At 38.1% G+C, this 22,453-nt stretch overlaps 2 protein-coding genes across 2 annotated transcripts; both read left to right on the top strand.

Annotated features, from left to right (window-relative positions):
- The first annotated feature begins 713 nt into the window (after nt 1-713).
- Nucleotides 714-1,000, top strand: LOC131509123 (uncharacterized). Its single transcript, XM_058724559.1, has one exon. It carries the CDS (start codon nt 842-844, stop codon nt 998-1,000), a length of 159 nt encoding a protein of 52 aa, XP_058580542.1. The 5' UTR covers nt 714-841.
- IFRD1 (interferon related developmental regulator 1) lies at nt 997-22,275 on the top strand. The gene is made up of 12 exons (XM_058724558.1): nt 997-1,134; nt 4,938-5,042; nt 5,200-5,284; nt 6,069-6,193; nt 8,012-8,169; nt 10,839-10,889; nt 10,971-11,149; nt 11,236-11,344; nt 15,659-15,793; nt 19,580-19,708; nt 20,105-20,200; nt 21,977-22,275. The coding sequence occupies exons 1-12, from the start codon at nt 1,044-1,046 to the stop codon at nt 22,064-22,066; spliced, it is 1,353 nt and encodes a 450-aa protein (XP_058580541.1). The 5' UTR covers nt 997-1,043; the 3' UTR covers nt 22,067-22,275.
- Nucleotides 22,276-22,453: the final 178 nt, after the last annotated feature.

Here is a 22,453-nt window from a genome sequence, read left to right as displayed (position 1 = left end):
ATAAAAAACACTGCAATATTGGTATTTATAGTTTATGTTTGTTTTACCATCTGTTAAATTCTCAGAAACCAGACTGACCCGGCAGGTATAATTGTCAAACGACACATTCTTGTGTAGAAATACGACTCCTGCGACACTGAATCGCCAGATCTTTCTAGTCTGTAATAGGAGAAATACACAAACTACACGACTAAGTAAATTAAAGCACACCTTTTTTGGAGGTGCACACAGCCCTGAACCACAGCTCAATGATAGATATTGGTGATCGCTAAACGAATCCAACAACTAAAACCTTGGGGGTGTTCTCGAGCAGGGGTATGGCTGTGCCCGAGCGAGACTGCAGAGAAGCAGGGTAAAGGTTAAACAGAAGAACTCCAGCCTCTGGAGAAAGATGAGCTAAGCTGATTGCGTAGCTCCCAGTTGGAAGCTGGCCGTCGTCATCATGCATACTCCCTGCATTGCTCATCACCCACGATCAACTCAGTCTCTTCCAAGGCGGGGCTGCTGGGAAGCAGGGGAGGGGTCATGAGGTGGGAGGCAAGCCCGTTGGGAGGAGACAGAAGGCCAACCCCTCCCCGGCCCCAAAGGCCTACTACATTTCCCAGAATTAAGTGCGGTAGCTAAGAGTCACTCCCTGGGCGCTGCCGGAAGACTTGCGACATGGGATTGGTAGTCAGGATCCGTCAGCCGCCGGAGGTAGGACTCTGGTCGGGAGATCTATACGGATTGGTTACTGGGTGTTCGAGTCCTGCCCACATATGGTGACGACGGGCGGCGGTCTTGCTACTTAAGGCGTCGTGGCCCAGCCCGCCCCGCCTTAGCTCCCGCGCTAGAGAGAAACATGTATCGTTTCCGATCACAGCTCTTCACCGGGATTTCTGCTGCTGCCACCGCCCACTCTTACCCCCGCCGCTTCTCGCCTCTGTTGTTAGCTGAAGACTCGCCTCTTAGCCGCCCTCCGCACAGACGCACGAGTAAAAAGTGCAGCTCCATCGGCTGATCTTTGCTAAGCCCTGAGTTTAGGCGGCACCGGGCGTCCCACGATGCCGAAGAATAAGAAGCGGAATACTCCCCACCGCGGTGGCAGTGGTGGCAGCGGCTCAGGGGCAGCTGCAGCGACGGCGGCGACAGCAGGTAAGGGGGTATCCCCGTCGCCGGCATCCCAGTTGCCGGCCGTACTAGCGAGTCTCTTAACCTCGGGCAGCCTGGGATTTGTAGTTCCTTCGCTTTAGACATTTGTGTTGGCTGGGCGCTTTAGTTGGCTGGCGAACTACAATTCCCAGCGTGCCCTGGCGACAGTACCTCGCGCGATTTGGATCTGGCTTTCGAGCAGAACTCTTAGGCACCGTCCGTGGGGGCGGGGAGGGGGGCGAATAGGTCCTAGGGTCTGAGAGTGGGTCGGAGTCCGGCGTAAAGGGTTGCTGGGCTGGAGAGGCACTGTTTTCAGAAGCTGGTGCTTGCTCTTCAGAGCTCGCCCTGACGGAGGGTGGGGCCGAGTTAGGATTTGCGTCTGGGCTGTCAGTGGTCGTCTTTGACCCCCCGACTCCAACATGGAGTTCTCGGGAATGCTAAACGTCCGGCGGGTTTGGCCGGGTTCTTGCGTCACGAGGCCTGGACCTTGAGCTGTGGGGCCGACGTGACGCAGAGGCGCACGTGTGGCATCCCGTTCCGCTGCCTTCCTGGGCATCCCGCGTGTCCATCTGGCTGGGCGCAGGCGTAGGAGGCTTGGGGCCACTGTCCCAGCCTACGCTCTATTCCTACCCCTGACTGGCACCTGCAGAAATCCGAGCCCCCTCCTCCTCTTGTGGCCGGACGGTCCAGGCGACCTCCTCCCCGGGGCAGAAGTCGCGTTCTCCTTTGTGCTGCGTTCTATAGGTTCTGTGCTCTGAGGCCGGAATAGGCGGGGTGGCGAGGAGCTCTGATTGCAGTTGGCCAAAAGTTTAGGTTTTTGTGTTCTCACAGCAAAGTTGAAGCTTTTCCTGAATGGGTAGGTGCTTCAATGAATTAATGATTCTGTGCTACTAACTATAGGGGTAAGAATAAAGGACTTCAAAGCGGAAAGTCCTACGAGACACCACTAAACTCAAATCGAGTATTAAGTTAAACTGGGTGAAGTCAATTTTTTGATGGAGATTTTGAAGTTAAATACTGGAATATTCTCAGACATTATCCCATCGGAACTACCAGCCGTTATGTATTTGTCAACAGAGTTGCAAATCCGACCCACAGAATGATATGCCTTTGTTCATTACTGAATAGCCCAATTTTCTTGTTAACAAGAAGGATGATTGGAAACTAGCATTTAAAGCGCTTTCGTATAGGATTTATAGCAGCACGAAAACTCGTGTTCATGTATTAAACATTTAATAATTGACAATAGGAATGGATTGTTATAAGTGCAATTTTTTTCTTCATATCGCTCTATATTTTGATTGTATCCCTTCGATATTCGTGAAATTCATTTTTGATCAAGATGTAAAGTACAAAATTAGTTTGGTGTGGCATATGATTGCTCTGTGTCAGTTGAGGATACCTCTGTACTTTTCTGTTGTTAACCTTTTCCTCCTCTGAAGTAAATCTGGATTCTGTCTGGAAGGCCCTTATTTTATTCTCCTTTAAGCTTGCCTTTTGTTGATGGAATAAATGGTGCAGAGCTGCAAGCCAAAGTCATTTAAAATTTGTAACGATGTTACTAATGGCTTCCTTGAATCGTAAACAAACCTTTTATTCCCTGTGAAACTTCCTGTCTAAGCTTCCTTTCTTCGTGGTACTAGCAGAATAACCTCAAGTGGCAGTGGGGGATTGCTTTTCAAATTTTACCTCTAGGCTCTTTCCTGATCTTTAATCAGCCTGATTATTTTCAGTAAAAAAAAAAAATAAATAAAAAAGTATATTTAAACACTGAATTTTAGTATGTTTAAGTAAGTGGAAAAGAATTCCTTGATTAGTTTATAAAACTGTACAGGTTTTGAATGTCTTTGGAAATTTACTCTAGAACTTGTTAACTGTGCTCACCTCTGGTAAATGGAGTATGCAGGTGGAATTTACTTTTTTAAAACCTTAATTTGATTCCATGTGAATGTATTACTCAAGTGAATAAATAATAATCGAATAGAAGAGGTAAAAAGTTGTCACAAACTTGTACTAATTTATAAGCCACTTACTTACTGGTATTTTTAAATGACACCTAGAAGAGATGGGATTCAGATGAGATTTTAACATGTACAACTAAAAGATAACCAACTTTTCTATCACTTTAATTGGTTGCCCATTTAAATTCTAAGTTCATGCAAAGTTCTAGGAAGCTGATAAAATTGACAAGTATGCATACTAGTTATAGCACTTAATTTGAAGAGAGCATTTTTTTTGGTGAAAGAGCAAAACCTTGTAAGTCAGCCCCCTAAGAAATAGGACTATATGTGTCTAGAGTGCTACGTAATTAAAATTACTTGGGAACACAAGGTGGGTGAGTTTGATCTAGATATCAGGCATTCATACATGGTTCTTTTTCTTGGTTTTTCTTTAACTTCTCTTTCCCTGGAGTCTTGGAAACTGATTGAAACTTAGAGAAAGAGCGGGGTAAATGTATAGAATACGTTTCTTGGCAGTTTAGAAATAGACTGAATATGAAAAGGAAAAAAATACGAATTGTTGAATAAATGTTAGTATTATTCAGATGACTCTCAACCATAGCCATGACTTCACATCATGAAGACAATGAAGATAGATCCAGAAATAGAGAATGATGTCATAGATCCTTGTTTATGTGTTTGTTTATTCCTGCCGTAAGGACTCTGATTAATATGTTGTGGTATCTTGGCTTCACTGCTTATTCTTTATGCTTTCCTACTTTGATTGGCAAAGTTTATTCCTTTGGGATAGCAAGCAAATTTGAAGGCCGCTTGCCACTTTATATTGATTTAAAAATCAGGCAAATCTCTGTTCTGATTAAAAAAAAAAACTCTAGAAAAAACCCTAAATTTAGCAGTAAAAACCCTAAATTTAGCAGTTTTAGTCAGAGAGGATTTAAACAACAACAACAACAACAACAACTTTTCTTAAGGTGGTAAATTTCTTGAACATACGCACCTGGTGATGTTTGGTGCAGTCTTTGATTTTACTGATAAGGGAACTTGGGCTCAAAGAAATCAGGTGACTTAGAGTCATTTTGGGGGCAGAATTTGGGATGTAGTTTGATTCACTGCTCAGTGTAATTCATGATTGGGCAGTACTTTTATTAATATCAAATTCCTGCCAAAAAAACCCCACTTACCTATGGATTTATTTTTTTTAAGTTAATTTGAGGAGAGATCCTAGTTTTAAAAAAGATTTTTCTAGTAACAGCCCTGATATTTTTAAAGTGTTGGATATGTTAACCTTTATTTAGAGGTGAACTATATAACAGGCTTTTATATTAAATACCAAAATTTCTATTTTACTTCTGTTTTTCCCTCTTAACTCGTTTTCTTTAAAACTACCATCCCTTAATGTCTTAATTCTTCCTCATGTGGCAGGTAACCTAAAAATTAATCCATGTTTGTTTACTGTCATATTTGTTCACTAAGCTCAGTCATTCTCCTTGAAAAATACACTTTTCTTATTCTTATGATCTATGATCTCATACTCTATCTGGATCTATTTTCATCGTCTTCATGATTTAATGTCATGTTTGGAAATAGTTTTTTCATCCATAATACCAGTTTTTGACATTTCTGAAATTGATGTAGATTGTAAACAGTTGGTGGTCTGAAAAACAGGTGAATTGACTTATTTTAGGAATATTTTAGTATGTTTTTTGTAGTATAATCATCTCTTCACCTAAGTAAGGTTGGGTTTTTATTAATGGATTTTTCCTAAGTAAATTTTAAAATTCCCAACGTAAATATTTGTATATATGGCAACACAGTCATCTCCTTTGACCCTCTTTTACCTAATAGGTGGCCAGCATCGAAATGTTCAACCTTTTAGTGATGAGGATGCATCGATTGAAACAATGAGCCATTGCAGTGGTTACAGCGATCCTTCCAGCTTTGCTGAAGATGGTATGAGTTTTAAATTTAAATTTGAAACTTTAGATAAAGGATGTTTTAGGTGGAAGAATTCTTTATAGCTAAAGCATACTATCACCGTTCCCCATCTGCTTTTTTTTTTTTTTTTTTTAAACTTAAATTACAATGGTTAGTTTATATTATTTCTTAGGACCAGAAGTCCTTGATGAGGAAGGAACTCAAGAAGACGTAGAGTACAAATTGAAGGGATTCATTGACCTGACCCTGGATAAGAGGTAGGAACTACTGGAAACTGTTCGTTCTATGTCAGGGATTCTGGCCAGCCACCGTGTATATTGTATCCACTTCTCTGAACTTCTCTGATCTTGATTTGTTTACTTTGGATGTTTTAATGTTTTTTGTTCCTTTGGACTTCTAATGTGGATAGGAACATACCAGTAGACTTTAGATGGACTCGGATTAGTCATTATACTAGCATAATAGCACATAACTGTATTTGATTATAATTGAAATGGATTCATTGGATTAACAGTTAATTTTCAGCTTGAAAGAACAGCTAAACCCGGCTTTAAGCCTCTTGTCCACTAATTTTGTTGCCTACATGAAAAATAGCAAAGCTAAATTTTCTTATTTCATAGTAGTTCTAAAGTTGACTTACAACACACAGAATTAAAAAGCCCTGGAGATGCAAACATGAACTCTAGACTTTTGTAATAAAAGTGTTAAAAGAAAAAAAAAGTGTGACTTTACTTAAATATGTACTACAAGAGAACATGTCTTGCACATTGAAACTATAAAATATTATATGGCCATTTAAACTTATGGTTATTAGATGAATAAGCAGAAAAATGTTCTATAAAGCAGCTTAAAATCTTTGTGTAAAAAGATGAATTGTATATGAAAATTAAATTATTGAAAAATGGTTAGAGCTTGATGACAATTACATAAGAAAATGATTTACAAGTCTGTCAATAGAAACAAAGAGGGGACTAGTGGAGTTTTTGTAAGTCATTGACCTATGGTACACTCCAGCTGGATCTTTGATTTTGTTTTAAATAGTGCGAAGACCAGGCAGGCAGCTCTTGAAGGTATTAAAAATGCACTGGCTTCAAAAATGCTTTATGAATTTATTCTGGAAAGAAGAATGACTTTGACTGACAGCATTGAACGCTGCCTGAAAAAAGGTACTGTCCTTATTTTTGAGTCAGAGTCACAGAACTAAAAAGGAATTTGCCACCTCTTGGCAGTAACCTTTGTTAATGGAAATAGAAAACTGGCTCACTCTTTTAACTTTAGGTGTCAAGGAATACACACTATGCTTATTCAAATTCAAAATGAGACTTGTTAGAAACTTTGTTTTTATTTATGTAATAGACAGCTTAACACTAGGATTGTGGTGGATTGTCATCCTTTTTTTGTATTGCAAGAAGTGATTGCCATTCTCAAAGAAGAAAGTCTTGAAAGCTTGTGTCAGATGTCAACAAAAGCCATTATTAAAAAAAACCATCCCACTTCATCTTTCTGAAATTAAAAAAGTATTATAATCACGTAGCTCATTTTCCCTTGCATGCACTTAAAACATCAATCATACCTGCAGATGACATCATTTTTAGGATATTCCTTGGGATATTTGAATTCTAGAACTTTGTAGTAGAGATTCTGGAATTCATATTGTTGTAATCCTAGAACTTTTAAGAATGAAGAGAGGGGCGCCTGGGTGGCTCAGTCGTTAAGCGTCCGACTTCGGCTCAGGTCACGATCTCACGGTCAGTGAGTTCGAGCCCCGTGTCAGGCTCTAGGCTGATGGCTCAGAGCCTGGAGCCTGTTTCCGATTCTGTGTCTCCCTCTCTCTCTGCCCCTCCCCCGTTCATGCTCTGTCTCTCTCTGTCTCAAAAATAAATTAAAAAAAAAAAAAAAAAAGAATTAAGAGAGACATTAAAGATGAAATCTAGTATCACCAGACTTCAGCTTTAGGAACCACCAAAACTAAAAAGACTTGGGGCTGCCAGCTTAATTATTTTGCCAAGTGAGGACATTGTGAGGATAATGACTCTTCATCATTATCTCTTTGTTAACAAAATATTTTTAGCACCAGAATGTGGGAAGCCCACATGCTCTTTTAAATTGAGTGAGCTTTATTAGCTTTATGTCTTTGTTTTTCTCATTTTACCTTACGTGAAAGCTTTGTCAATGAATGGGTATTTGGAAACCTTTCATCCTTTCCACCTCTCTCATTGTACAGAATAAAGGCCTAGGAAATGGGAGATTGGTCTAAGGTTATATAACTTCTTAGTGGTATAGTTGATAGCAGAGCCCGCTTTTCTGAGATGTTACAAAGGCTTTTATAGAGGTGTTTACATTGAAACTATTTTCCTATAATGATAGTTGGATTAGATGACTTCTAAAAATTCCATTCCAGTCTGCTTATTTTATAATTTTTTTGTTTGGCAGGTAGTAATTTGCATTTAAAATCTGCCCAAACCCTTTGGTGTCTGTAGTTTTTGTATGGTTTTAACCTTGTTTATTTTTAAAAAATTGGGATGGGGCAGGGGGGACCCTGAAGGTTTAGGCTTTCTCACGGGCTGTGTACATCTGAAATGCTTCAGAGATTAATGCAGAGGCTACCTGAGCACAGTTCTGTGAGTACATGAAAGGTTTGGAAGGTCAAATCAGCTGAAACACGTTATTTTGTAAAACAGAACACGTTTTGTTATAGTACTTGCTTAAGGTAGATATTGATCTCCATTTTACTGCTGACGAAATATGTTTTGAGAATAAGTCATTTGGCTAGTAAGTGGTGTGGATATAGGATTTGAGTGAGGTCTTTTCCCAGAGTTTGAGCTCACTAGGGTGCTGCTCAGGTCAAAACTTGGAACGTACTATGGGTTTTGTAAATGGTAGATGATATTCTGGAATTGTACAGATTTGGGAAATGGCTGTCTTAATAAGGTAGTCTTCTCAAAGTCCTTTTTTTCACGGTTGCACTGTTGTTTTTTCTGTAGGTAAGAGTGATGAGCAGCGTGCGGCTGCAGCACTAGCATCTGTTCTGTGTATTCAGTTGGGCCCTGGGATCGAAAGTGAAGAAGTTTTGAAAACTCTTGGACCAATCCTAAAGAAAATAATTTGTGATGGAACAGCTAGTATCCAGGCTAGGCAAACTGTAAGTATGTGATTTTTTTAGTTTATAAATTTATCTAGGCGTGACAGCCAGTGACTCTGATGAATGATCTAGGAAAGTTAGATTTTTTAAACTAGCAGGTTTGTAATTAACATTTTATTTTCATTTGTCTTTTAGTTTGAGTGAACAGACTTAGCATAACAACTGTTTTCTTAAATTTTCTTTGATGCCATAGAATAGCCCAGATAGATTTCTACACCTTTGAAATTGAAGGTCATACACTAATAGGGAATACTCTATTGGGTTACTTAGGATGATTGAAGAGTAATTTTGAGGGGTGCCTGCATGGCTTAGTTTGTTGAGTGTCTGACCTCGACTTGGGTTTGAGCCCCACATCGGGCTGGCTGCTGTCAGTGCAGAGCTTGCTTCGATTCTTCTGTTCCCCTCTCTCTATCCCTCCCCTGCTCTTGCTTGTGCTCTCTCTCAAGAATAAAACATTAAATAATAAAACATTAAAAAAATGTTTTTTGGTTGGAACTTAAAGAAGTGATCTAACAGTGTTTGTTGGGTGGTTATTTTTTACTCTTAAGAAATGTAATAGGTGTTAAAAAAATTGGCTTGGTGTGGCCGACAAGTCCTTGTGAAAAGCTGAATGCTCTATTTCCATGGGTGGATTTGGGTTGATGTAGGAATCTGTAACTTGTGAGATCCTCATCTAGTTTTGGGGTTTGAAAAACTTTCATTCTCTAATTTGAAATTTATCACTTATAACATTTGACTTCAAATTGGGTTTTGTTTGTTTTTGGTATGCTTAAGTGATTATCACAAACATCTTTCTGAGTTTAGAAAGTAGATTTGGATCTTAATGGATCTTAAGAATCTTAATGCATCATAAGAATTTAATCTTAGTAGATTTGAATCGTAAGCTGTTTTCCTAACGAGAACCAGTTCAAGTTTTTAATACTTTTAAGAGTGAGTTTTCAAGCTTTCTCTTTAATATTACTTAAAGTAATTGACATTGATCTTTATATCAGATAAACCCTGAAATCTTGGTGGCTTAATAAAAGTTTCTTGCTCATGTCACTGTGTAAGTAAGTAGTCAGAGACCCTGGTTATCCATCCACCCTGTGGCTCTGCCCTACCTTTAGGTCCTCCATATGGCAGCTGGAAGGGGAAAAAGAGGACATATGCTCAGGCCAGAGCATATCCCTTTAGCGGCCAGTTCCTTGGTCTACCAGCTGTATGGAAGCCGGGTATAGTGAGGCTGTTTCCCCCAGAGGCAAAGAAATCGAATTTTGGTGACTTCCTAGGAATCTCTGCTCTCTAGCATTTAGTGATCCCAAAATGGCTATACAAGCTTATGCTGTTGACATTCTTTGCCCCCTTTTTGGGTAGTTTCATGCAACTTTTAAGTCATGCAGGACTGGAGAGGTGTTTTTGAAATGTTCGACAGAAAACCCTGTTAGGTGGGTACTTGTAGCAATGTCTTAATTTTCATCATGCATGAGTTTGTTGTCATTTTTTTAAAAAATATGCTTGATGCTTGCCGTGAATTAAAAAATTCCTTGACAGTTCTTATATTAGCAGAGGGATGTAGGCAGTTCTAATTGTTAATATACCTTTTTTCTCTTTGAGGCAGCGAAAGGAGAGATGGGGCTTGGCCTGTGCTGCTTGCTCAGGACAAGGGATTACAGATTGAAAGTTTTTGATACTGAGAATAATACCTAGATTACTTTTTAACTTTAGCAATGTCCAGTTTTTACCAGGGTGAAATAATGAAAATAAAATAGTGACACAAAGCAGATCAATGCCGCAAGTGTCCTTATGCTACCAGATCCAAACTAACTGAAACCTGGGTGTGCGAATGGTGACTTTAAAGACTTAACGCTTTAGTGGCACTTGGAACAACATGAGAATTTTAATGAAAACGTGGAGAAAAGGGAAGTGGACAATAATAAAATGTCATAAGTCATAAATTGTTTTCATATGATCTGTTAGAGCAGTGTTCTGAAAATTAATGGCTCCCATTTATGCTACAAGCACATGGTTGCATATGTTTTGTCTTCCGAGTCCATTTTATTAAGTAACTTTACCTTTGTAGTCCTATATCGTTCCTTTTTCCCCCCTAACAAAAGGCAGTTACAGGATTCCTGACCGCTTTTCAGTATACTTGGAAAACAATGGGATCTGGATTAATGAGATCCTTCTTTAAGCGGAAGTTCAAGGAGAGTTATTAAACTGGAGGAGATTTCTGCTCCTACTGTGCTTATTTCTGGAAAAATGATTTCTTTTGGAAGTTTTCATAGTAGAGTCTATGTAAAAACAAATGAACATAAATGGTTTTAAAAGCCTTGTAACAAACTTAATGTATTTTAAACGTTTTTAGTAGAGTAGGCTTCTTAATCTCCAATGTGCAAACTTCATCTCTTTCTTTGAGTTGGAGTTGGAAGTTTGAAAACTATCTGCTGGATTAATGGAAGAACTGAGAGAAAGAGAAGAACTTAACCATACTCTCAGTTTGGTAGCATAGTTTGAGCTGAAATCCACTTCCCTTAACTCTTGATTCTATATTCTCTCTTTTTATACTCTGCTTGGGAACATTATAGTCATGTAGTTAAGAAAATTTTCACATTGAATTATAAAAGCAGGAAGATACAGAAATAGTAAGAAAATTACAAACATTAATGTCTATATTTACTTTTTTTTTTTAGTGTGCAACTTGCTTTGGTGTTTGCTGTTTTATTGCTACAGATGACATTACTGTAAGTAGAAAACCTTTGACCCAGTTATTTGCTCGTTTCAAATTTAAGATGGTTACCTTATTTAATGTTCTTATGCATTAGGAGCTGTATTCAACTCTGGAATGTTTGGAAAATGTCTTCACCAAGTCCTACCTCAAAGAGAAAGACACTAATGTTATTTGCAGCACCCCTAATACAGTGCTTCACATCAGCTCGCTTCTCGCATGGACATTATTGTTGACCATATGCCCGATCAGTGAAGTGAAGAAAAAGCTTGAGATGTATGTATTCTTTGTTTCATATTTTATGAAAACATACATTGACGTGATTGGCTGTGTTCACATAGTAATGACTAACTGTTTTTTAGGCATTTCCATAAACTTCCAAGCCTCCTGTCTTCTGATGATGTAAACATGAGAATAGCTGCTGGTGAATCTTTGGCACTTATGTTTGAATTGGCCAGAGGGATGGAGAGTGTAAGTATTTGATGAATAGAGAAAAAAAGATTATATCACAAGGACTGTGATTCTATCATTATCTTCATAATTAAGAGTTAGATGATAACTTCGGAGTATGACCAGCTTGAAAACCAAGTGATTGATTGCCCTGCTTCTTGGCAGTGATGATACAAGTTTTAAGAGCATAAACCAGTAGGGGTTGGTAGAGCAACATTTGAGCGTTATTGCACTTACCCTTGCTGTCTATAGAACTCAAGTTTAGGGGCACTGTTACCATGGAGAAAGTTGTTTACTACAATCTGTTTGGAACTGCTTGGATTTCTCAGGCACGGGACACATCCAGGTGATTCAGGCATGGATGCCTTATAGTAAATGTCAGACAAGTGGATGAAATACTAAGTCAACATAGGTTTGGGATCAGATAAATTTAATCATTGTTGTTTAACTTCTCTAAGCCAAAGCTGGAAACAAGCATGGACCTTTAGACTGGGACATGTGCTTTGTAGTTCCCCATCCACTGTCTGCTTGTCATGTTGTTACTCAATTTGGCTCTCAAAGGTATTTTGTGATAGGTGACCAGCTTTACTGGATTGCCTGATACTGTTCTAAGGTTAGCATTAACAGCCCTGTGTTCCAGGAAACCTCTCGTCTCTGGCTAACTGGGATGTTTGGCACCCTAGTTTGTATCCCCTGTTGTGAACCTTTGGTTACTTACTAGGTGCTCTTTAATGTAAAGACAACAACTATACTTCTGGAATGAAACCTTTTCTGGAATTAAATGTGTTGTTTAATAGTGAATAATTCCAAATAGGATTAATAATATCTCTGTCGCCTTTGTTCTTCACATTTCATTCTAGTCCTGTGTTTAAAAATAATGTTTAGGCTTGGAGCGCCTGGGTAGCTCAATTGGTTAAGCATCTAACCTTGACTTCAGTTCGGATCTTGCACTCATGGTTTGTGTGTTTGAGCCCTGCATCGGGCTCTGCACGGACAGTGCAGAGCCTGCTTTAGATTCTGTCTTTCTCTCTCTGCCTCTCCCCCAATTGCTTTCTTTCTCTCTCTCTCTCTCAAAAAATAAATAAAAATAAACTGGAAAAAAACCCAAAACAATGTTTTAGGCTCTTAAAACTTCTATCTAGGAAGTGTCTTTGTTAGGCTTCCTCTAACCTCCCCCTGCCTTTTTTTTTTTTTTTGAAAGCTAGCAGGTAGAATGGAAAGAAGCTATTAATGCTGTCAGCGAACGAATGTACTTAGGAGAAATCGGACTCAAGCTTAGCAATCAATTTAATTTTATTGAGCTACTTAATGGCTCCTTAACCTCAAGGCATAGAAGCCAGATGTCCCAGTTTTTTAATTTTCTTTTACTCTACTGGTTATAAATGGTAATTTCTTTGCTTTTTCCTTTGAAGTGTATCTTAAAAGTAAAGTAATAATACAATTTAAATTATACATGTTGGATTTTTTAAAATAATTGTGTAAACATACATTTATTATTACTCACATATCTTCTTTGTTCTCCGGGTTTGATAAATTGTAGGAGATAGAGAGAGCTAGAACTCAGGTCAGATTAAACATGTTTGGATAAGTCCCTATCTAAGGACAAAAATGAACTGAGTTACAGAATAGAACCTAGTGTTTTGTTTGCTATTTTTGTTAAGTAAGCTTTTTGAAAGTGAGTTTGTGGTATTGGGTAGGAGTAGATGTAGGGCGTTCAAAAAATTAAACCAAGTGTTGATGAATACATAGGCTGATTTAAATTGTGGTTTTAGTAGCAAATGCATGGCATGGAAATATTCAGAGCCTTTGCTAATGTAAGTTTCCATGGCGAATTAGATATTGTGAGAGCTGTCTCTCTAGTTTATTATGCATATTTGCTCTCTAACCACATAGGTAGGTGTGTGCTCTGGAGCCACACTCCCAGGTTCAGATCTCTTTTCTACCCTTACTAGTTGGATAATTTGGGCAACTTCTCTATGCCTCAGTATCAGTATCTTTGAAATGCAGAATAAAATAGTAATTACCTCATAAGGTTGTTGAGAACACGATAGGTACAGTATAAGTGGTAGCTATTACTGTTAACTCTTGATTAAACTGAATATTACTTCCCCTCTCTGGCAGTGGTCTAGTAGTGGCCTTTTAGGAGCTCTCTAGGATAACTTACAATAAGACCGAGACTGTTCACTAGGCAGAGTTACAGATCTTGGGAGCCAAATAACATGCTGACCCTGGAAGACATACCAAAATATAGCATAGACCTTCCTTGATTCTCCCATTTTTATACCCTGCTTAACCTGACAAAGGAAGTGCTTCAGGAGAGAAACAGACACACACCCTTGTGTGATCATGATTCTGCTATTTTCTTTTTATATTTGATAGGAGTTAAAGTGTTAATTTGTACCCCAAGAGTCCAATTTTCATTTGTCCCTGGATATATGGTTTACTATATAGTTATCCTAAGCCCCAATAAGTTGGCTTTCGGATGCTATTTATGGACTGTTTTTGTTTTATATTTTCTTTCTTTTTAATGCCCAAATGTTTTGGAGACATTTCCCTACAATATATAACATTTGTTTTTTCCAAGTTAGTACTATATTGAACTCAGTGATTGATACCGTAACTAGATTGAGTTTTATCGGTTGCAGAGATCAATAACTGGGATTTCTTAACGTCTGTATGGTTGGTAGGTTGGGCTGTGTAATTTTCTGTTGGGAAGAGGGTGCGGGTGCGGTCCTGTGCATTTTAGGATGTTTAGCAACATCTCTGGCCTCTACTCATTAGATGCCCGTAGCAACTGCTCCTTCCTCAGGTATGACAACCAAAAATGTCCCTGAACATAGCCGAATGTCCCCGGTGGGTCAGACTAGCAGTGGTTCTCAGTTCTTAAAACCAGTTAAGTTAATATCTAGAGTTTTCTTAATTTCGTTTATTTTCCTATATGTATTGTAAGGTTTTCCATACATTTTTCTTTGAGAATACTATAACAGAATGTGTAGCCAGTGAAATGAGTAGGAAACTTCCAGTGTCTGAAAGGTACTTGTTTCTACAAGTAAAACTTTATGAAAGCATCACATTCATTGGAATTTATATACATAGAGATAAACATGACTTTCATCTGTTTTAATAAAACCTCATCAGCTTTGGTAGTAGATTTTCTAGATGCAAATCTTAAGGTATTGTTCCAGTTACTCAGACATAGGAGGTTGATTTGGAACATTTGAAGAAAACTTGTTGAAATAGTTAATAATACACAATCTCTAAAATATTGACGATAAGAAAATATGTACTTAAGAGTTGGGGTATCAGTTGTAATTTTCCACCAGTAATAATAAATTTTAAATAATAAAATCTCTACCAGTTTAATAATCTTTTTCATTTTAGACTTTAAAAGAAATTGCATTTATGCTTTTTGAGCTTAAACAATTATATATACAATTTGAAGAATATCCAGAAGAAGATCTACTTATTTTAATAGAACAAGTTAAATGATTATTATAGCTAATGCAAAAAATATTAAACAGCCATTAATAAGTGGAACTGGAGATTGTTTACTTTCTGGCTTCTCTAAGTGTCTGCTCTAATTTTGGTCAGCTAAATAACTTTGAATCATTTTTTAATGTGTTTATAAAATGTACATAGGGAATAAAAACACTCAAAGGTACTTCTTAAAAGTATAGCCATTGTTAAACTATAACAAGGAAACTCACAGTCAAATCAGGGCAGTAGCAAATAGTAGTACGTTTTGTGGCTTCTCTTCAGAAGGGATTAAAATATCTTCTTAGCTTGAGTAACTTAAGTACATGAGGTGTACACCTGAGTTAAATGCTTGCTTATTTGAAAAATGAAGAGTAAAAAATTAGGTGTTTTAAGCATTACTGATAGCTTGTACTTTGGGAATAAGAATATTTGGAATTCTGGGATTGTGTGCTTTGGGGACTGAAGAGCCAAAGGATAGAAGCTGTGTTGATATTTGTGGTATCTGACTTCCACTGAACTTTGAAATCCCAGGAATGTCTTGAATACGGTAGGAACACAATAAGTATTTGTTGACAGTATCTGGATATAGTTGGGAGGGGAATGTTAATTGGTTAGTGGTAGTGTATCATCTTGTAGTCACCATTTCTGGATTAAAATTTTCGCACGATGCTATAAATGTGTGAATGTGTGCCTGTGTGCCAAGATCTCTAAAGAGCTCTGAGATGTGTGGTGCTCCTTTTACCACTGCTGGATGATTTCCAAAGTGGACTCTTCTTTGTTAGCGCTAGGAAAGGTTGGGGTGGTGGTGGCGGGGGGAAAGGAACCCAATAACAAACTAAAATTGTTTTTCCTGACCAGGACTTTTTTTATGAAGACATGGAGTCTTTGACTCAGATGCTTAGGGCTTTGGCTACAGATGGAAACAAGCACCGTGCCAAAGTGGACAAGAGAAAGCAGCGGTCCGTGTTCAGAGACATCCTGAGGGCAGTGGAGGTAGGTCTCTCAATGCTACAATGCCTACTCATTTTGAATGAGATTGTTTTAGGCTAAACTTGGCAATTGGGTCATTTTGTTGGTTGAACTTCACCTTTGATCAAAATAGTTTCCTCATTTTAAGCCTGGAGGGTATTTTAAAAACATATATATATTTTTTAAACAAAGGCAAATTTCATTTTGATGCATAAAGGTACTTTTTTCTTAGTTTAAAAAATACAAAGTGTATTTCCCTTTGTTGTACTTGTCATCATTTAAACAGTGGTGCTTAGCACATACATATTTAGTACAGTGTTCTCTGTGAATAGTGAATTATTGCCTACCCGTCAGTACATTTAAGCAAAGACCTTTGTATTCTCCCTAGGAAGCCTAGGTGCTAAAAACTGAAATAACAAAACCCAGCATTTAAGTAATGTTTTAAAATCATCTGATACTTGAGTACCTTCTACAGTCTTCTAACCTGTTTCAATCTACCTGGCAAATAAATTGATTTAGAAACCTTCGGGGATTCGATTAGAAGGCACAGTTAAAAGGAACTGCAGGTTAAGGGCAGTTTTACTGTGGAGAATACCAAAGTCATTAACATTTTCTTTTATTCCTTTTTTTTTGGTTTGACCAGGTAAGAAATATTTCTTGCACATAAAGGATAAATATCTCAGGTTCTTACTATTGAATAGGGCAGCTCATTTAAGAGTAAGTGTGTCACCAGAGTCTTCAACCTGGCGTGTATATGAAAATTTAGAATGGTAATTAAAAAAAGTAAAGATGGTAAGATCCCATTCAGGTCCAGTTTGGAAATAATCCAGTGATTCTCATGCATAGCCTGCTTAAGAACTTTGTTCATTTTAATTCAAGTAAAACTTAGGGTATAAATTAGTATAGAGATCTTCAGGGATCTATGCATTTCAGTTAATGCTAACTCTAATTACATTATAGTAATATTTTATATTTACTCTGGTTTTTAGAATCTGAAAAATAAAAGCCCCCAAGCTCGAGCAGACATCTATATTAAAAATTGATCCTTTTGATCTTACAATTTTAGTGTGGTGGTGTCCCCAAATTAAGCAAGGCATTTTCTTGAATAACTACAAACTACTCCTCTTTGGATAACGTCACCGCCAAAGATAAGATAATGGCATGTTCTATGTTTTCTGGATTAGACCTGATGTTAGATTTTCTGTCTTGATGCATCCTTTCTGGATCAAAGATTTTAAGGCTCAGCAGGATCTGAGCAGACCCTGTTGACAAGCCCCTCGGCCTGAGCAGCCACAGCACACAGCACTGATTGTCCTAAGACACAAGCCAGATCGCAGTGCACACCAGCCTTCACAGGCCTCTCGTGTGCCCCCCACCCCTGCCCAGCACCTCCTACAAGTGAAAGCCCTTTCTTTGCCTCATAATTCTTCCCTGCAGTGCTCTCCCCTTAGGCCTTCTCCACCCTCCCCTCTCCACCTCAGGATTTCCCTTCCTCCCCTGCCCTTTGCCTGGGTTCCCTCTTCTCCAGCTCTGCTTCAGTGTACCTACTGAAGAAAGGTCTGTCCTCACCACCTTGCTAAGTGTTCTTGTTTCTTAACTTTCACTGGAACCCAGCTTTCTCTGAAGGACCCTGCTTCCTTGATGGATCTTTTCAATGAAGCTGATTAAACTGCCGTAGAGGAGAGTTCTCCATTTTAGGTGTGCTTGTTGCTGCCCATCCTTTTTTTCATCTGGAAGCCTTTCTTTAAGCTCATGTATTTCTTAATCAGCAAGCATTTAATACGTTAGGTGCCTTGATATAAAGTTTTCTTATTTCTGTTCCATTGTAACACTTAAGCAACACAGTTATTTTTTTAAGGAAAAATGGAGACCAAAGGCAGAAAGAACAGTAAGTAGCACAGCTGGAATTTGAACCCATTGTACTGTGCCATCAACAGGGCCACATGCTGCAGATAGGTCAAGTGAGAGAGAGTGAAGGAAGTGTCCATTGGATTTGTCAATTCGGTCATTGGTGGGTGACCTTTATAAGAGCAGCTTCAGTAGAAGGATGTCAGGAAAGCTTGACTGAAGGGGATTGAAAAGTGAAGCAGTGGAGATGTTGTGTTTTGACTGTTCTTTTTTTTTTTTTTTTTAAACGTTTATTTATTTTTGAGACAGAGAGAGAGCATGAATGGGGGAGGGTCAGAGAGAGGGAGACACAGAATCTGAAACAGGCTCCAGGCTCTGAGCTGTCCGCACAGAGCCTGACGTGAGACTCGAACTCACGGACGGCGAGATCATGACCTGAGCCGAAGTCGGCCGCTTAACCGACTGGAGCCACCCAGGCGCCCCATTTGACTGTTCTTTTTAAAAACGTGGCTGTAACTGGAAGGGGAAAGGGTCCATCACCGGATTGTGGGAGGGTTTTGTTGTTTTGTTTTGTTTTAGATGCTGGGTGTTTTAGATACTCCCTTTATGGGAGAAGGAACCAGTGGAGAAGGGAGCATTTGAAAATACAAGTTTATAATTTTAGTTTGAGGGTATGATGATAGATTGAGAGTATGATGTAAGGAGTATGATTTGCCTTGAATCGGAGAGATTTAGGAGAGGAATAGGTTATGATGCAGATGAGTTTAGACAGAGCTCTTTCCTGGTGTCTCAGTGTTTCTGAAATAAGAACGGCTGAAATAGTAGAACCCTGTTGGGTGTTTTTTCAGTTGTTGTGACAGACCAGGCAGTTTGTGCTTCACAAACATGCTTTATCTTAACACTTCTCATAACTCTGTGGTATAGGTATTGAAGGCTCCACTTTACAGGCAAGGGAACAGACCCAAAGGGGTTAAATTAGTTGCCAAAATGACAAGCCAGTGAATGGCACACCCATGTAAGTCTAGATTTCATGTTCTTTTCTATCACATTATATAATGTGTCTGCTGAGAAGGAAGGGGGCTAGGTAGATGTCGGGGAGCTGATTGAAGTGGGCAAGTTCCATCTCCTTTGTTCTGTCCCTGTGGTGATCAGCTGCTCTCTTCCTAGTTACTCTTTCATAATCATGATTCATTAAAGAATGGAGCAGCCAGTTTTTTTTCATCCCAAGTTCTGCCCCTGTTCTGGGTGACTCCTCTACATTTGGAGGGCCCTTTCCTATATTTGTTTCAATGATCTTTACTTCCATTTCCTTTATTTCCTTGATTCGCTAGATTCCCACTCATGATTGTACTTTAGAAATTGTCTTCTGGAAAAATCGTTCCATCTCTGAAGTCTTAACCTCTCATTTTAGTAAACCTCTCATTTTTTTAGTAAGTCTGCTCTGAGACCCTTGGAGCCCTCTTGTTGCTGGTACTCTACTTTTTGGTTGGTCTGTTATGTCAGTTCCATTTATCTTCCCTTCCTTCCGTTGACCCCCGCTTCTTCTCAGTTTCACTCCTGGTGTGTGGGGGCATCTTGTCTTCTGACTTGTCTTGCAGCATCCTGCTCCTCTCTCCCCACCTCACCCTGTATTTGTAGACCAATATAGATATCTGATTTTTTTCTTCAAGTTTGTAGAGTGTTACTGAAATTTAAAGACATTCACAACACTGTGGTTTTGCCAATAGAATTTATCCGAACTTGGTTGTGCCTTCAAGTCTACTATAAATAGACAAGTTCTGTACCCTTATGTTAGGATAATACTTGCTAGTCTGTTCACATCTCAGGGGTGGAGGTATCGGAGTTATCAGTTTAAACCATATTGTTTACTTGTAAATGTGTCTGTTTAGAAATTGTGTTTCTGTAGGATCTTGTGAAGCCATCGTCATTCCTCTTAAAATTTTTGGTTCTTCTGTTGGCTAGGAACGGGATTTTCCACCAGAAACTGTTAAATTTGGTCCTGAACGTATGTATATTGATTGCTGGGTCAAAAAACATACCTATGACACCTTTAAGGAAGTTCTTGGTTCAGGAATGCAGTACCATTTGCAGGTGAGTGTGAGTGACCTCTTTTCTGTATGTTTGTTTTTAAATTAGGGGGCATTTTGGAATGTAGTTCACTTAATGGGCTTTTGAAGTTAGTTGGATATGGAGATGCTTTCAGCATGGTACAGAGCTGCATTTATTCTTTTTAAAGTAGAATTGATAAGTAGGCAACTGTTTGGTGGAGCATCTGTAAGTTTTGTAGACGACTTTTGCTTATGTAACTTTCTTGGATTCGAGGCATTGGAAACAACCTAGTCTCATAAAGAGAGGAAAATACGTGACCCAAGTACTTATTTATAAGCTCCACATAACTTCTATTAATCAGATTTCACTTTATGTAGTAAAAAAGAGCTGATATTTGATAATGAGCCTGATTTTATTTACCTTTCTGTTTTACCGAAGTCAAATGAATTCCTTCGTAATGTATTTGAACTTGGACCCCCAGTGATGCTTGATGCTGCAACACTTAAAACCATGAAGATTTCACGTTTTGAAAGGGTAGGTTTTGTTTTTGTTTTCATCAGAACTCAATGCATCAAAGAAAAGTAGACCGAGGCTTTGATTATACCAGGTGATAGGTATTTAACGGAGTCTATGGGCTTGTAGTGCTTTATGATGTTTCAGACACAGAATAGCTGTATTAAAATTGTAGACGCTTTATTAAAATTGTAGACACTTTATTTAGAGTATCGGGAGTTATAATGAATAATTTTTATCTATAATCCTATTAGCACAGAAATTATTTTCCTTTCTTGATTTCTTTTATTCTGTTAACTTTTTATAGTTATGAATCAGTACACAGTGTCTTTTGTATCAGATAACTAAACCTACTAAGTAAGTACCAGATTCATTTTGCAAGCTGAGAAAACATGTGCTCAGAGAGTTTGTAACATTAAATACTAATTAATGTAATTTCACTTAACATTTCCAAAATCCTTAATTATATTTTTATGTTTTTATTGAGGTGAAATTCACATAACCTAAAATAAACTATTTTAAAGTGTAGAATTCACTGGGGCGCCTGGGTGGCTCAGTTGGTTAAGTGTCTAACTTGATTTCAGCTCAGGTCATGATCTCACACTTTCATGAATTTGAGCCCCGCGTCAGGCTCTGTGCTGACCGTGTGGAGCCTGCTTGGGATTCTGTCTCTCCCTCTGCCCCTTCCCTATTCATGTGTGCATTCTCTCTCTCTCTCTCTCTTTGTCTCTCACTCTCAAAATAAATAAACATTAAAAAAATGAAGTGTACAATGCAGGGCATTTAGTATACTCAACAATGTTGTGCAACTGTCATCTCTGTTTAGTTTCAAAATATTTTCATCACCGCAAAAGGAAACTTATATCCATTAAACATTCCCTTCTCATCCCTCCCCACCCCCCCAAGCTGCTGGCAACCACTGATAGATGCTTTCTGTCTCCATGCATTTACCTATTCTGGATATTTCATGTAAATAGATTCCTAAAACGTGACCTTTTGTGTGACTTTTTTCATTCAGCATCATGTTACCAATGTTCATCCATATTCTAGCATGTCCCAGTGTTTTAGTACTTTTTGTGGCTGAATAACACTCCATCATGTGGATACACCACGTGATTATCCGTTTATCAGTTGATAAACTTTTAGCTTGTTTCTGCTTTTTGGCCATTGTGAATAGTGCTACTGTGGACATTTGTGTACATGTTTTTGTTAGAGCACCTGTTCTCAGTTCTTTTAGGTATATACATAGGAGTGGAGTTGCTGGGTCATAGGGTAGTTTTGTGTTTAACTTTGTAAGGAACTGCCAAACTGTTTTCTACAATGACTGAACCATTTTGCATTCCCACCAGTAGTGTATGAGAGTTCCGATTTCTGTATCCTTATCAACACTTTTTATTCTGGCTTTTTTTGTTTTATAGCCATACTAGTGGGTGGGAAGTGCTTAACTATATTTTTATAGACTATAGTTAATCATTTTTATAGCCACATAATTGATGATTAGGTATTTTAATATTAATATCTTTACATATATTTCTCTTTTGAATCCCTTCTTGGACGAAATCTTTACATGGGAATACAGGGCTGGATTATGACTCTTTGATATGTACTGCCAAATAACCTTCTAAAGTTATTGTATCATTTGTAATTGTTTCCAGTAATGAATGAAGGCATGTAGCTATTACACACACATTTGACAACATTTTTATGATTTTAAAATGTTATGATTTTAAAATGTTAAAATATAAGAATATTTTAAGCTTTAGTGATTCACTTGTATTTTCCTTTCCTTCATTTCAGCATCTGTATAATTCTGCAGCCTTCAAAGCTCGAACAAAAGCTCGAAGCAAATGTCGAGATAAGAGAGCAGATGTTGGAGAATTCTTCTAGATTTTCGGCACTTGAAGATCACTTTCTATTTTTTTTTTTTTTTTTTTTTGGTAATTTCTAATGTATTTAAACTAGAGATAGTTTTTATCTTGGGTTAACATAGATGGCTTTTGTAGCAGGGGTTATAATTTAATGTACAATATTGCAGATGGTGAGTTCTGGTTATTGAATATTCTCTGTAAATATAATCAGTAAACATAAATAAAGTATTTGTAATGTTTGGTCATTTCTATTTATGAAGAGCAAAAATATGTTACTGTACTTGATTTCCTAATGAGGAAACCTATCACCCAAGTTTAAATTTCTTATACTATAGTTGTCCAAAAATATTGATTAAAATGTTGTAAATATACAAAGTACTTAATATACTAGACAAGTGAGTTTTGG

This window comes from Neofelis nebulosa, chromosome 4, assembly GCF_028018385.1.
Source record: "Neofelis nebulosa isolate mNeoNeb1 chromosome 4, mNeoNeb1.pri, whole genome shotgun sequence".
Classification (NCBI taxonomy): domain Eukaryota; kingdom Metazoa; phylum Chordata; class Mammalia; order Carnivora; family Felidae; genus Neofelis; species Neofelis nebulosa.
Note: the sequence above shows the minus strand (reverse complement) of the source record. Positions and strands in the feature narration are given on the sequence as shown.

Excerpts from the sequence above, each read along its gene's own strand:
- IFRD1 (XM_058724558.1), top strand. The coding sequence starts at position 1,044 with ATGCCGAAGAATAAGAAGCGGAATACTCCCCACCGCGGTGGCAGTGGT. Across the intron at positions 6,194-8,011 it reads TGAACGCTGCCTGAAAAAAG|GTAAGAGTGATGAGCAGCGT; the intron begins GTACTGTCCTTA and ends TTTTTTCTGTAG. Across the intron at positions 15,794-19,579 it reads ACATCCTGAGGGCAGTGGAG|GAACGGGATTTTCCACCAGA; the intron begins GTAGGTCTCTCA and ends TCTGTTGGCTAG.
- LOC131509123 (XM_058724559.1), top strand. The coding sequence starts at position 842 with ATGTATCGTTTCCGATCACAGCTCTTCACCGGGATTTCTGCTGCTGCC.